At 37.7% G+C, this 16,927-nt stretch overlaps 1 protein-coding gene across 1 annotated transcript in view; it reads right to left on the reverse strand.

The window, feature by feature from the left end:
* Window positions 1-9,531: 9,531 nt before the first annotated feature.
* The window catches only part of DKK2 (dickkopf WNT signaling pathway inhibitor 2), a 102,947-nt gene continuing 95,551 nt past the window's right edge, over window positions 9,532-16,927 (reverse strand). The window contains exons 2-4 of the mRNA XM_049630983.1: window positions 15,821-15,971; window positions 14,485-14,640; window positions 9,532-11,910 (exon numbers count right to left, since the gene is read on the reverse strand). Coding sequence (XP_049486940.1) covers window positions 11,660-11,910; window positions 14,485-14,640; window positions 15,821-15,971 — 558 coding nt within the window. The 3' untranslated portion in view covers window positions 9,532-11,659. The remainder of the gene's footprint in view (window positions 11,911-14,484; window positions 14,641-15,820; window positions 15,972-16,927) is intronic.

A 16,927-nucleotide genomic window follows, 5' to 3' on the forward strand; every position in this document is an offset into this window, starting at 1 on the left:
TAGTCATTTCAGAATAAATTCCTTAAAAAAACTATTGTCCCTACCTCAGTCTTTTATGGTGGTCTAGTGCTTTGTGTGTGTGTGTGTGTCTTTGTTTCTTTAAATACTATCTTTTTCCAAAAGAACTTGAGGGCGTTTGTGACTATGTACATGGTGTAGTAAGATTAAATAAATATAGGACAAAAGTAAGACTAAGAGAAAATAGGGAGGATAGAGAGAGGATAGCATCAACACTCTCATAAAGCTCCCTTGTTTCCTGGAGATGAATCTCATACTTGGACCTCATCATTCCAGAATCCCAAAATGAAATGGGAAAGCAGTACCAATGGCAAGATTTTAGCTTTTCTAAAGCAGTAGTTCTCCACATGTCATCTGAGTATATATACTTCAGGATCCGTTAGTCCCTTCAGGGAGCTGCGAAGTGAAACTACTTTCGTAATAAGACAAACATCTTTTGTTTTTTCAACGTCCTTCTCTCCAGATCACGGGGTAGAGTTTTCCAGAGGCTGCACAACTGTGGCTCCGATAGTGCGATCACCCTGAGGGTTAATGGAATGTGTGCTTGCGTATGCTTAAAAAAAATTTTATTTTACTTCCTAACCTGGCAAGTATTAATAGATACAGTCTACATAAACAAAAGTGCTTTGAGGGTCCTTAATCATTTTTAAGAGTATGAAAGAACCCTAAGCACGCTGTCCTAAAATATGAAGTTTTCTTTGTTTTCACTTTCCTTATATTAAATCCTGAAAATTGTCTTTCATAGAGGTTTAATATTATTTATTCTTCCTGATTGTGGACGAATGAGCAACTTTCAGGTTATGTGTGATGTATTATAGTCATCAGGAGAGCAGTAGATCTTACCATTCAAAGCTCCTTTGAGGAACTGATAAACATCACAAACCTTTTCAACCAGACATAACAACAGACACACAGCATTTTGCAAGACTTTCATAACATTTTTGAGCGCCCCAAAGTCTGTCTGTTGATACCATGGGGTTCTAAGGACTCCTGCAAAAGGACAGAGATAGAAACCCAATTAAAGGTCAATTTAATAAAACCCAATTTTAAGATCAATTTGGGTAATATGTATGATAAAGAGAAGTTTAATAAATAGTCGTTCCTTTTTCTCCTCTCTCTCTTGTCATCTCTGTTTCCCCCCACAGCATAAACTAAGGTGAAGTGTTTCCAGTTATGCTCGAACTCAGTCTATAGCAGAAAGGAATATTGTTTCTGGTCACGTTGGTGTATGGCAGATTTTGCAGGCTCACCTTTTCTTCCTTGGATCCTAAAAATGATAACCTCAATTACATAGCATAAATCCATTTCCTTCAAATATACTGATGATCTCAAAAATAGAAATGCTCAAATCTCATAGATGTTAAACACTTGGCTATGTGCAGATAAGTGATCTGATGTAGGACTGTAGAAACTCTCACGAGGACTGCTTAGTTAACAAGTATATTTATTGCATACCTCCCATAATACAGACCTGGGTGCTGCACAGGCTGTTTGAGTGCAGTATGGCATTTGGCTGAGGCTCAACTAATTTATAGGACAGAATACATAAATGAATAGACATTACATTCATGAGAGATAGTTAACATGATCAAGCAGAATGGTTAAAAAGAATGTTCTAAATTCAGAAAACTTGGTGGGTATAGCATTTCCTGGCTGTAAGGCTTGTTCAAATATCTTAATCTGGTCTATTGAATTGGCATAAAGATAGTACCTAATGATGCATAAGTTTATTATGAGAATTAAATTTAGCAATGCAAATAAAATACGGAGAAAGTGTGTGTCATATAACAAGTGCTCAGTAAATGTTATTACAGAAAGTGCTGTGGGATGTGATGCAATGAGAAATGCAATATGATTTTGGAGAAGGATAGGCTCACCAGGGGTCGGAAGGGTCTAAGGGAGAGTTCATGAAAGAGGTAAGACTTCAGCTGTGGGGCTACTAAGTGAAGTGGGGAGTTATAAAGTTCTTGGTGCACAATAAATTTAAAATCTAATGGAGGAGAGAGGATCAGCCCCAATACGTATAAGCACAAGTGTCAGAAACATGGAAAGAATGCTGGGGTCTCTGGAGATACACGTAGAAGTGCTAAAACACAGGCGAGTGAAAGGGATAAAGAGTGGGCGTGCGTTACTAAAATGATTGGAATGGAGCTAAGTATATTGCACTACGTATGGGACCAGATTGTTCCATTCATCCCTCCCAAATTAAATTTCACTTTTCTCGTAGGAATCTTTTGTGGTTAATGGTTCCAGAGGGAGGATTTGTCTTTTATTTTATTTATTTTTCAGGAGAACACACCTTATGCACACAGAAACACACACACATACACACCCACACCCCCAAATGAAGCATGTTTATACGTCCTTTAAGATATCTGTGGTTTTGTCTCTTCACTGACGGAGTAAAAAAATAAATAAAAGCTTGTGAAAGGAATTTTGGAAAAGGCTCACAAATACATGTTAATGGAAACAGAGATATTTGTACAGAAAAATTTCAGGGACATTCTAAAATAATGACTTTGCAATGCTTTGCCGATTTTTTTAAATGGACATGATGATATATCCTGGCTTTGTTTGTGCACTTTTCCTTATTAAGAACCCCCATTACTCTAATTAAAATAACACCATCTGGTTTTAATACTGTACAATAAGTCTTCTACCCCTTAATCCCAGGGCCAAAGCAACATTCAGAGTCTGGACCATGGAGAGGTCATGTGGTATTAGTTCACTTGCAGCTACAATTTATGGATTTGCTGGTGGAGGAGCCTGAGAAGCAGTGGTGCTGGAGATAAAAAAAAAAAAAATAGAGGATCTGGAAGAAAGAATAAGATACTAGAGTTGTGGGCATACATGGCAGATCCTCTCAAAATAGAGACCTTCACATTCTAGAGAGAAGACCTTTTTGAAGAGACAACATTTGATGGACCTCAATGAATTAAGGTCAGATAGAAACCATACTAGGCAAAAGGACTGAAGGAAAAGTGATTTTGATGGGGACAACCCTGGTGAGGATAGAAAGAAAATAAACTCATCTGAAGTGGAGAGGGAGAGAGGAGACGAGGTCAGGAAGGTAGGCGAAGGCCACGTTGGATTTAGAGGCTATTCTGAGGTAATGGCAGACTGGATATTTGTAGCAGAGGAACATGTGACATTTTGCTTTTTTCTAAACATACAAGAAAAAAAGCTCAACCGCAATTAAAAAAATATATAAAAATAATAAAAGCAATGGATGCTCAAAATACCAGAAAGAGGTGGGAACCAAAAAGAATTAGAGAACTCCAGCCCCTCTTAGCTTTAGTCAATTACTGATGCCAGAAATGCAGGCCCAGCATTTTCCTATAGTTCATGGTGTTTTGTTTTGTTTTGTTTTTCAGGAGACTAGAAATCCAGATTTTTAGGTAAGAACTTTCCATTTTCTAAATGTTAGCAAATAATACAAATTTTTCTAAAATTGGGATACAAGCCATCACATTAAACACCAGTCTTTAGTAGACAACACTAAACATGTATGGAAGCCAGATGAAGCCCTGGACTTGATAATTTACCATCTTATAATGTTGCATCTTGACTTTCATAGACTGTTAAGGAGAACAGTGAAAAGAAAACACATATTAACATTTACACCTAGGTAAGGTGTCAGTCAGGGTCCTGGCAAGAAACAGGTGTCAGACAGAGACAGGTTATTAAAGAGAGATTGATGAAGGTGAATTTATAATGATGTAGGCAGTGTTCACGAAAAGCAACAAGGGATGTTGATGCACTCAGGGCTAGGATCAATAGGTGTTAATGTTGCTGTGTCTGAAGTTGTCATTTCTGAAACCTGGAGAGGAGTCACAGAAAGGGCATTCATCCCCATATGTGGCCTTTGGTGGAAGAATACTGTCACTACCAGACTAGGCCATGTCAGAAGAAAAGCCAAGAACCCTCTGTTTTCACTGTCAGATCTTCTTCAAGTGCCTTCCTTCGTCAAATCCAGCAAAGAGCTAGAGATTTAGGGAATCTACTAATGCAATCGATATCAGTCAGTCTCCTGAGACATAAGAGGGCAAAGAAAAGCCATCAATCGGGTACCTTTTAAAAAAAATTGATTTCAAATATATTACAACTTAATATTTATACCAATCCAATAAACAATAACGATCTTTCCAACTTGGGACATTTTTATGGGAACCAATTACAAACTAAAAGTTGTGGCTTTTTTTGTAAACAGCAAATTACAGTCATTATACAAATGGTCTTTTCTTACCTCACTCTGTTATAAAATTTATTTGTAAACTTTATAAACTGGGATATACATATAAGATGTTCTTATTAGCATTGTCCAAAATACTAAATGGGCCAGTTTGTCCCCTGGAAAAAAAATCAATGGGGAGGAATATCTGCTGGGGAGACAGCGATAAACTGTTAGCCCTAATTCCAGCATTAACTACTATGTTTTCAGGAAAAATAAGGTAACTGCTTTTGGAATTACTCTTAGAGTGAGAATCTTAGAGTGAATAAATGGTTACGAAAGATAGACTTTAACCTCAGCTCTGACACTAATGAGCTCCGTGTCAGTAGGCAAGCCATAGAATCTCCCATAATCATAAAAGGGGTGGTTGTTTCCAATGGAGGCAACATAAACTAATGGCTAAGAGTGCAGACTCTTCTCAGAGAGTCAGGGTCTCAAATCCTGGCTCCAGCTCTCTTGGCTGTAGTGTGGTTGCTTTGAAGAATGACAGGAGATGGTGTAGAAGCACTACTAAGCCAGCACCTTGTCCATAGTAAATATTCAAGCATATTGTAAGGAATAAAGTATCACACTTGACGGCATTCTGAGGCAAAGTAAACAGAGCTGATTATAATCATTACTATTGTCTATATCCTATGAGAGTGTCCCTAGGAACATTCTTTTTTGCCAGCTGATGAGGAGATAAGAGTTGGGTTGTTGGTAGATTACCTGAAGAATCTGAGAAGGATGTTGAACTAGCATAATATTCTGTTTGGATAGTCCCTAAGGCATTGTTTTTTCTGTGAAACTCCCACCCCTAATAGCCCATTTTCCCCCAGTTAATCCTTCTCTTTAAATGCTTCCTTTGATTTATTTCAAGGCTACCAAAACATAAGTTCCTTCAAAGAAAGTTCACATTCCCCTGCTCCCTGAACATTTTCTTGAATTGTCTCTGCCTGTTCTTCTTCCAGATGGTCAATCTCTTCAACCTATCCTACTCTTAACACTGTTAGGTTTTTCTTGAGATTGTTTTTCCCTGTTAAGTAATATCTATTACTTCTCTTCCAAAGCCCTAAACCTGTTTTTGAGCAACCTTACACTCATTAAAGAAATAAATCCTAACTACTTTTGAGTTGTATTTACTGTTTTTAATTAAGAAAAGTCTTGCATAGCATCCCTACATATCTCCACACTAAGAATGATTTTTAACGCTCCCAAACTGAAGCTAATGGTGTAGTGGAGAATATACTCTTCATAGAGAATTAAAAGTCCCTTGAAACATGTAAAAACGAGTTTTGCTGTGTATTTCTCTCAGACATTATACAAGGTAGCATCACTATATTTGGATCTTGGAAAGTTATAAAACATGGGTATGTGTTAAATAGTTTGCATGTTACTGTGAAATTTCCATAGACATTGCTTGGCTTTCCTGTTCTCTAAACAAGCTTTAAGTGTGGCGTACAACTGGACAAAGAATGGGACATCTGAGTGGCTCAGTCGGTTAAGTGTCGGACTCTTGATTTCAGCTTAGGTTATGATCTCACAAGTTCGTGAGCTTGGGCCCTGGGTGAGGTTCTGTGCTGACAGTGCAGAGCCTGCTTGGGATTCTCCCTCTCTCCCTCTCTCTCTGCCCCTTCCTCCCTCCCCCACAAAATAAATAAACATTAAAAAAATTAGACAAAGAATAAATGGGTATTGCAAAAGACAAGAGCGCAGTGGTAAGAAGTGATAGGCAAAGTAGGAAAAGAATGGAGGATAGAATGATCTCAAGCTCATAGTCTGCCTGAAAAGCTTAAGTGAGACTTAGAATATTTTATATGCATTAGCTGATCTGATGTTCTCCATCTGTTACTAGCCCCTGGAGACTGACTGGCCATTAAATACAGAATGATGACTGGTGTAGCAGGTGTAGTGAAGTGGGAAGGTGTGGAGCAAATAAAACAAATCCATGGCATCTATAAGAAATGTTGACCCCCAGGAAATTTTAAAAGGTTGTGCATTGTGGTATTCATGACGTATGTGTGAGCGGTATGATGGCAAGTGTATTTCTCCTGAAAGCACTTCAATTACTTGCATATTGTTATGTCTTTAGAATTCCCAGGTCCTACACTATATAATTACTTAAAACTCAAAGAGAACTATGACTTGCTTTGACAAATTGCCCTTTACGGCAACTCATTGGCCCGATGTCAATGGGAATGGTGCCTGGGCTACACCCTTTGCTTAAATGATTCTCTAAACCTGCTGTGAGTCAGCTATTCTCTTCCTGTAAGTTTTCCTTGACACCGTTTGACATCTGCATCAAATTGAAGTTTCTTATTAGCACTTTTTAAGATTTCTAGCATTCCACCTGATGCATCTCTTTCCTACATTAAAACTGTCTCTGCTCAGTCCCTGTTTATTCCCTCTTCTATACCCTCCATTTTTCTGCAACTGCTTTTCTTAGTGCATCCAACAAGCTCTCTCTTTTTGTTGCCTCCATCCCTCCTTTGCATAATTTTTTCTCAAGCTCTCAAGATGCTGGCAAGAAATTTGCAAAGGGTAATTTTCTAAAGAATTGTCAGCATTTTATGAGGGCAATTCTTCCCTTAGATATTAAATACAAGGGCACTGTACAGGAAAGAGTTTTTTAACCTTTTTTTTTTCTTATCAACAATGTCTCCATGACCTTGATCCTTGGGTTAGGCTAGAGAGATTCTTTCGCTCATGAAACCTGCATCCAGTCCAACAGCAAATCCAGTTGGCTCCACCCCCAACATACCCTAAATCCAGCTGTCTCTCATGACCTCCACCTTACCTCGAAAATCTAAGCCACCTGTGGTTCTTGCCTGGCTGCCCTTGTCTCTTCTCTACACAACAGCCTGGGTGAAATTTTTAAAACATGTTAGCTCATGCTACTCCTCCACTCAAAAGCTCTCAGCAACTCTGTCTCTCTTTGAAAATAAAAGTACTTATCAAGTCAGTAAGGTTCTACACAATATGACCCACCTTCTTCTCTGACCTCATGTTCCAGCTCTCTCCCCTTACCCATCCCATCTGAGTCTCCCCCTCAGCTTCTTCCCAATGTCAGAAGTTTGCCCACGCTCTTCTTCCTGGGCTGCCATTTCTCCAGAAATTTCCATTCCCAGACCCTCACTTCACTCAGGTTTCTATTCATAGTTGCCTCCTCTAAGAGATCTCCCTGACCACAGAATCTAAAATAGCACTGTCTTCCTCCGTTTCTTTACCCTGCTTCAATTTTCCTCATGGGGCTCATCCTCTGTCTCCTATAGTATTTACATAATTTTCATTTAATTATTTTACTGCCCTAAAAAATAACTGGAGTGTAAAAACAATGAAAGGAGGAACTTTACTGGTTTGGATTTCTGCTTCTACCGTTGTGCCTACTAAGCTGCCTGCCATATAGAAGGCACTGTCAGTGAGTGTGTGTTGAGTGAAGGGGTATAATTTGGGAATATCTTCTGTGTCCTGGGGCATCCTTTGCTCAGGTAATTTTCAGAAGTATCAATAGAAATTTTATTTCAGGAATTTGTTGATGTGCTTCTACAGCTTGGATAAATGCAGGGATGAGGAAACAAGTAATGCATAAAGCAGTGGAGGCAGCACTATAGCACACCCCCCAAAAGGTCAAACTGCAAGATATATGGAGGCCACATCACCAAACCAAACCTATTCTCAAGCACTGGCAATGCTTTGAATATGCTAGGTGTGTAAAAAAGAAACCCCAGTTGAGGCTAAGACCAAATGGTGAATTTCTAAACTTTACCAGTTTTACATTAAGGCAGTAATGCTTCAAATACCACTCACTCTCTAAAAGTAGATGGAATACACAGGTGGATTCTTCTGATGGGGAATGATGTGGGGGAGGGGTTTCTTCTTTCCTAGTTTAATGTGGAGTGTATAATAATCTTTGTCCCACTCTATCCCTCACTCACTCCTTTCATGTGCTGTGAATTATCCAGTTTTGTAGAATTTCAAATGAGATTCTTGAGTTCTGTTCCTTCCCCACCCTTCTTCTTTGGCACAAATTGCCAGAAGAAAGTGTGTCATTTCATTCTGCCCATCCATGCTATAAGTTTTACAGGGGCAGCTCCCATAGATAGAAATGACGTTGTCTGGTGTTGTCTGAGAATGGGCAACTTTCTAGTATCTTGCTCTGGGATCTGTCTCTTTCTAGTATCCTCTTGCCCACAGTACACATCACACTCTCCGATAACTTTACCAGCTTTAGGGTAATCTGTCATCTGCCTTTCTCTCTCAACTTTTTTTCTCAAATGGCCTGAATATGGGGGTGGAGAAAAGTGCAATTGATTGTTTCCTTCCTCAAATCCTAGTGCTATGATAGGGCATTGTGTTTCTTGGCTAAAAAGGAAGTCTAGACAATTTGTCAGTTCTCAGAGCATCTCCCTGAGCTCAGTGGAAAAGAAAAATATTACCCATATGACTGTTATAGTCTAAAAATACACTGTAACTAGGAAATACAAATGTTCTCAATTTGAGGAAATGGATAACTATTTAAGAATAACTATTTGAGTGACTAATTAGAATAATGTGGGAGTTATTTCAGCAATGCTTGAGGTATCTTCAACTCTGAACTCTAGCTATGGGACTGTTTTAGTTTCATTATGCTGCCATAGCTACACTTAATCCATTCCACTGTCACAGAATGTTTATTTTCCACATTTCCAGCCCATTAACATCTCTAATACAACATGGGTTTTTACAACCACTCCCAGTCTCAAAATTGGTGAGTACTGTTTATCAAACACTTCTGACATCTCTGTGTTTAGGAAGCAGAGGAAAGACCTTCCCAGGAAGTGGATTTGGGCCAGGTAACTCAGTCTGTATCCATAGAGGGACAAAGATATTTTGTAGCTTCTTTGCGCCATGAGGGGGATGAACCAATATCCTAAGCATGTTGGCATCTCTATTTTGGGAAATTGTAATCTGGAGAGATGATTATAGGAAATTCGCTAGGTGGCTTCAAGCATTTTGAAGAAGTCTGCAGAGAGCCCTTGTTCCAAAATATTCTGGAACGCTAAATAAGAATAAATGGGTACAAAGCCCAAGCTGGCATATTTTAGTTTGATGAAAAAATAACTTTCTAACAATTGCATCTGTCTTGCCATGAATAAGCTGCCTTTAGTAATAGTAAACTGCCTTGGATCATCTCATGGTGATGTCATCCAAAGGATTCCTAACCCAACTGTAAAATCAGATCAAGTAAGTCCATTTGAACTCTGAGAATCTATGATTCTATGAAAGTTTTTATCATAAGCAAAGCACAAAGAAATTTGAATTCCATTTTTGAAGGAAAAAATTTAATATATTTTATCTTATTATACATTTTCCCTAAATTACAAAGTCAATAGCTGCAAATATATTCTGCTACAAAGCTTTCTGTAAGAAATATCTCTATAAGAAAATACATCTCATTAACATTTCCTGTAAATAAATTACTTCAAATAATAATTTTGGGATGTACATAAGGGAAATAATGCAAAAACCAGATTGTAGATGTAATTGCTATATAGGAAATGTTTGACTGAAATGTTCCATTTTTCACGTTGCCAAGCTTATAGAAACCTGTTTGTACAGACTTTGGTTCTTGGATAGATCAGCTTATAATTTTTGTTTTAGCAGACATGTGGGGAAAATGTATATCTTAATCACCCTAGTAAGTGTGTATGGGAAGCTGAAATTTTTAATAGATATGCAGACTCAGATTCAATTTCTACTGAGAAAACTTGAATTTGAGACTGCAGAAGGGGTTGAAGTAAAAGAAAATTAAGGAGTGACTTTCAGTCTATAAAAGAAAAGGTCAAAAGTAACAACTATAAGATAACATTTTTGCTTTATGCTCTAGACATAATATTTAGAACTGAGTAAAGTAAAAAAGTGATAAAATGGTTTCAAAGAATTTCGAGACTGTGGTTCCTATAGGTTAGCAATATGTAGATTTTACAAGTTATTCCATTTATATTTTTAATTTCAATGGCTGCAGAAAACGGAAACACTATCTTTGGCAAAAAACAGCTATTGCAGACAGAAACTGGTACAGAAATTTCAGATGGTGCCATTGGCAAGTTAGAAGCTTATCAAGGGCAATGGAACCTCACTATACTAATCTGCATTGGGAATCCATTTCATGAGACCTCCTATTATTTTAGGACCTCAAAAATACAAAATAAATACTCTGAGGTCAATTAGCAACCTACACAGAATTCATCTGCATAGTAAATATTGTGATAGCAAACCCCATGGAAAACTTCCATTTAGGTTGTGTGGCTTTGGGCTTCAAATATGAATAGTCAGTTTTGTGCTTCAGATGTATGATCAACATGTTGTCAAAACCTCAGTATTTGCCATTTTTTTTCCATTTCCTTTGTGTACTTCTGTCCAGGGCAAATATAGATCAAGTTTCTATTATCAGCTTTAGCCAACTATACTGCAGCATGTGTAAAGAATAAATGTATTTATCAGTCTAATTCTATCAAACATAGGGAATGCCAAAGCTTCAAAAAATAACAATTAGCATTGATTCTGTATTTTGGACACCTTGAAAATTTTTGCAAACTATGAAATTCTGCTCGGTACTATTCACAATTAATCAGGATAGTTTGGAAAATGAAATATATTCAGGGTAGGAATTACATACAATCAAGAAAGATACAATGTCATTCTTTTAGAATGTGAATGCACTCTTTTTGTCTTCTACTGGTTCTTACTAATTACTGATGCAACTAAATATTTGAAAAATGTAAATAAACAGTTTGAAGAAAAACAAGTTTGGTTTTTCCTAAAGGCCTTCATAAAGGACTTGCAATTATTTTGAAATTATTTGGAAAATACTGACTTTTTTTTCTTATCTACCAAGGCCTTTCACTGAGCAGTAGAAGTAGTGTTCCAAACTAAAAGGTGATTCTGTGTTGCAAATTAACTATGTTCCAGGACTTCATTTCCTATTTAACAACTTTTTACATAAGAGCCTATTGTATGCCAAGGTATACAGGGACTATTTTGTTAAACTATAACTTTGAACTAGAAATATGGCTTTTAGGTTATTTCTATAGGCAATCACCAATCTGAAGGAAACCAATCTTCCAGCACAACCTAAACTCTGGGAAAGTCACATGGTATCCGTAATTTTCACTGTGTGCTTTTTTCAGTAATAGCATCTTCACAAATGTGTACATTATTTACATAAACAAGTTGCATAATGGAAACACATTGGTTGTACTACATTTGTCACCCTTTCTAATCTGCTTATCCTCTTTTCCTTTTTCTCTCTTTCTGTGAGCTCTATATTCTTAATCACATTCCTTATTTTTTAGCCATTCTTCTGAGATCCAAATCCTATTTTCCACCATGCTGTAATGCATTAAATACACAGATTCACAGTCTGCTAGCATTGATTCTCCTCAGAGGTGATCATATTTTCTGACACACGTGGAGTCTGGCTTTGGAGGAGTAGGTGGCATCTTTCCATACTTTACATGACAGGCCCTTTGCACAGTCACACCGCTGGAAAATTTCCAGCCCATGAGAACCCTTCTTGCGCTGTTTGGTACAGACTTCCCCCTGATGGAGCACTGGTTTGCATATTTTGGTCCAGAAGTGACGAGCACAGCAAAACCCTTCAATGCAGTCTGACGATCGTAGGCAGGGGTCTCCTTCATGCCCTACAGAGATGATGACCAAAAGATATTATCATCACACTTGAGAAAAAAGTTCTACTTGTCACTCAGAAGCACATAAGATATTTGTGCTTGTACTTCCTTCCATGAAGTTATCATTACTATGGAAAGTCTTGGATTCATATCAATCGGGTGTCTCTCTAATCATGTCAATCCATTATCATTCATTTTGATTATTTGCTGTCTGCATATCAAGTTCTATGAATAGCTAGGACTTTACTTTGGCATGGTCTGCTTTTAGATATTCCCCTGATCATGTCTGTTGGTTTTTTATTTTAACTAGGTAAGTGAAAAATAAGTAAATAAAAAAAAAGTGCTTTCAAAGTAATTAATTTGATACCTTCCTGGAAATATAAATAAACTGATTCAAGGAGAAAGCTGAAATTCTCAGGAACTCCTATAACCATGTATCAATGTCTAGCCAGCAAACAGAAACTTAAAATATAAGGTGTTTAATGCAGAGAACCAGACATACAGGTAGTGAGTGGCAAGGCTAAGAAGCACCAGAGGATGGTAAAGCAACAGAGCAGGAAACCACTTCCACATATAGGCTGGAGGGTGCGAAGGAGAAGGTCATGTCAGAATCTGGAATCTGCAATCACTAGCTATGACTAGAATCCCAACAGGCCCACCTGGCAGGTGCTGAAGCCCCAGGGAAATACAGTTCTGCCAGAAACATCACCTGAAGCAGGCTTAGCATGTTGGCTTTTTTCTTTCCCTGCTTCTCTCCCACAGCCAAACCCGCATGGCCAGAAGCCACCTGACAGGGAGCCTAGAACACGCAGTCTATAAAGAGCTGTGATACAGAGTGGAGTAGTGAAAGGACAGACAGCCCCAAGGTCAACCAAGAACGCTTCATTAAAAACATATGGAAGAACAAATCTGGATATTTAACTCAGAAAAATGACTAAGTCAGCAAAGAGCAAACACACATATCACAGTTGGGTTGCCAATAAACTTCTCTGTAATTTTGCCAGATTGTAAATATTTTAGGCTTTTTTAGGCTATGTGATCTGTCACTCCTCAATTCTGCTACATATCAGAAAAGCAAATATAAGTAATGCCTAAATGAATAGGCAAGGCTGTGTTCCAATAAAACATTATTTACAACAAAAGGCAGCAGGACAGATTTGGCTCACAGGCCATGATGTGCCAATCCTGGTCTAAAGGATTATCTGTCAGCCCAGATATAACCAATCCCCCTCTGTGATATGGACACAACTCGCTAGCCATTGTCATAAGAGTTCTTCCTAGTTGCCACCAGAAAATTACACATAAGGGGTGCTTGGGTTGCTCAGTCAGTTAAGTGTCTGACTCATGATTTCTGCTCAGGTCATGATCTCATGGTTTTTAGGGCTGAGCCCCGCATGGGGCTCTGCGCTGACAGTGCAGAGCCTGCTTGGGATTCTCTCTCTCTCTCTCTCTCTCTCTCTGCCCTTCCTCCATTTATGGGCACACGTGCATGCATTCTTTCTCTCTCTCTCTTTCTCTCTCTCTCTCAAAATAAACTTTAAAAAAGAAGAAAATTACACATAAAACTATATAAAAATATTAGTAAATTTGAAACTGTACTGTGACATAGATATCTGTTGGAATAATGAAGGATATTCATGTAATAACAGATGTATGTGAATTTGGTGGAATAGAAATAGGAGATTGGGTAAAGGACGTAGGTCTTCAGAGAATTATAGATAGAGGATAATTGAAGAGGAGTTGTTCATCTCCTTATCACTATCCATGTCAACAATAATATTCCAGGTCTAATAGGTCAGATACTTTATAGAATACTAGCTCCTCTGGGCATGCAAATGTGGGGAAATGGTTTTGTAGTCAAGAAATATGGGGAAATAGAGTGTTTAAAAATTCAGTTTTCCTCATTGCTGGACTTCTGAGAGCCTTCAATATACCAATATTTATTATATAAAATCCTCAAAATGGGAATATGCATTATTACAAACCCTTTTATTCAAAGAAGGTCTTAACAGAGTAATGCTCCACACTTGTTAAATGTGTCCTTTAAAAATAGACATGTTTCATGCCTTTAAATTTTTACTATTAGTATTTAAGTTTAATAATTTCATGCTTTCAAATTTTACTGTTAGTGATTAGGCTTCCCAAATATTTTGATACAAGTAAGGGGAATTTTATGACCATACATAATTCCACTAGAAACCAATGATTTTTGATAAGTTGGTTTATGAATAGTATAATATGTGGTTGTGTATTGAAATAAAATTTCTGTAAAGGTGAGAAAAAGATACAAAAGACTAGGGATTTAATCATATGACAGCAAACATTTAAAGGCAGGACTGTTTAGAAAATGGCATGATTGATCAGGGTGCTGTAGTTATTTTACTATGCATTTTCTAACAATTTAAGATCTCTTACAAACCTGCAGGATCCTCATAATTAAGAATAAATTAAGAATTCAGTTAAATTTTGCCAATAAAGTATCTTCCTTGTATTTTTTTCTAAAATCAAAGCAATGAATTACCTATATTTTAACTTTACTTCTTTTAAAAACAAGAAAAAGTAAATGTACAACTACAGATAGCCTACCTTTTATATGTGACATCTTAGTGTGTGGTCTTCCTAGATTCTGCCATCCCAAGTCGTGGTTTGAGTAATGACCATGGTTTCGATCTCTGTGTCGAGTGCCATCCAGAGCTGGGATGTGAGGGGTTAAGATGCTCTCAGTGACAGGGATGCAGATGCCTGGAGATGGTAGGTAAGCAGTTAGACTTCTACAATTCTATAAAGTATGGCTCCTGTCTAAGTATGATGCTGATATGAGGTATGAAGCTATATTCTGTCTCTCTCTCTCTCCTCTACTGAACCATTCATTTATTTACAGAAAGATTAAATTGTATTATTTAATATGAAATAATATTAAATCGTTTGGTTTGAGCTAGGCTCCCTTCATTTGAATCTTGTCTCTCTCAAGACCAAGTGACTGTGGGCAAAAATAGGAATTAAAACATTGCATTAAGTTATTATGAATATGTGTGACGTGCTTACAATAGTGACTTAGCAAATATTAAATTAATATTAGCTATTAGTACTTTAAAAATGTCTGACCAGACATACACCTTCAGCATTCAGTTTCCTTTGTTCAATCAACAATATAATCCTAGTTTACATTGTAAACACCCTGAATGGTATGAGGCCTTTCTTCCCTTCACCTGCCCACAGTACTTCCAATAGGACTCTGTCCAGAGGTCAGGAGCAAATATAGGAAAAGGAGTATGATCATATTGTTTCACATGATTAAGTTTATGTTTATGATCACTGGCTATAATTATTTAATGATTTTATCATGTATTGTCTGTGATTCTTTATTTCATCATTAATGCTGAATTGTCTGCCTATAAATTCATGGAGATTGAGGGAAGTCACGCTTATGGAAAGGCTAGGGAATAGACTCCTGTGTTTCCTTTTGGAGGAACAAATCACTCCCTCCCTATAAGTGTGGTGCAGGGTGGAGCCTTTAAAAGAAGACACCGTGAATAGAAGAATTAAGATATGACATGAATATGCAATTGGAAGAGGGACTCACCACTGTGTTGCTAAATCACAGCAGGTTCTTTGGTCTTTTGCATATATTCACTCGTGTTTAGTGGAATAGAATATCTAGCTATTTATATACAACACTTCAACATGGCAAATCCTAGATCACCATAAATTGTACGATATACAAAGTGATCAGAGTCCAGGAAAACTAGGATTTGGAAGGTAATCCAGGTAATTGTACACATATCTAAACCATGATCCAATCCCTGCGAATTTTAAAAGACTCCTTACATTTCAGGGGCTGGCTAAGGAGAATTTGGTCTAATTTGCTAAGCAGCTCTCACATAAAAAGAAAGAGGCCTATCAACATTGAACTAGATCTTACCATTATTACAGCGGGTACCAGGACAGCACATGCCATCTCTGTGGCAGCGCTTCTTTTTTCTTCGACACACCATGCAGGCTGATGATCCTTGGTGGGGACTATGGCAGTATCTCCCAATTTCACATTCCTTATCACTGCTACAAGGGTAGGCCTGTCATAAAGTAGAACAACAACACCAAATGCAAAGTAGATTAGATCTTGTAACACTTAAAAAAACTTACTGCAACAAATCATAATGGGAAATAAATCACAATACGGTTCTCGTCAAAGGAAACATGCCCTTGTAGTAATGTTCTGAGCATAGATCCTACATAGTGACACCTTTTTGAGAACCTTATAAATACTGATTGTTGATTGTAACAAAGATAATGTTGATGCTATTCATATACTTTTGTTGACACAACTTTGGAATTGGAATTTAGATTTTGTGTTGATCAATGGAGCTTTTAAGGGTAACTTTGAGAGCTCAGAAATAGTTGTAATTGTTAAATTTTTAAAAACATTTATTTATTTTTTAGAAAGATAGACAGAGCGTGAGCAGGGAATGGGCAGAGAGAGGGAGACACAGAATCTGAAGCAGGACCCAGGCTCTGAGCTGTCAGCACAGAGACTGACTCTGGGCTGGAACTTAAAAAGGGTGAGATCACGACCTGAGCAGAAGTCGGATGCTCAACCGACTGAGCCACCCAGGCACCCCAGTTGTAATTGTTATACTGCCACTGATTTAAGGCATAAATAAAACAGTCAGCCTAGCTATGCTGTTTTTTATCCACAAAATTGGATGAGGGGGAGGTTAAAAAAAGAAACAAAGGGTTGTGGTAGAAGCTAAGACATATCTTCTGCCCAGTTATAGAACAAATATATTAAGAGGGACTCCCTACAATTCCTGCCTATGAGGACCATGGCAGAGAACCACTTCCAGAACTGTTTGAGGTTATGAGCTGCTTGGCACAAGGAAATCAAGGAGCAGGGTGCTCATTCCAAATGTGGTGATGAACAGCAAGGGAGTTCCAAATGGCCAGAGAAATAAATGCTCAACTCCAATTGCAGCATGTTTTCAGGAAACAAAAAGGCAGGCTCTTTACATACAAAAACAACCCTATGGGC

This window comes from Panthera uncia, chromosome B1 (assembly GCF_023721935.1).
Source record: "Panthera uncia isolate 11264 chromosome B1, Puncia_PCG_1.0, whole genome shotgun sequence".
Lineage (NCBI taxonomy): Eukaryota > Metazoa > Chordata > Mammalia > Carnivora > Felidae > Panthera > Panthera uncia.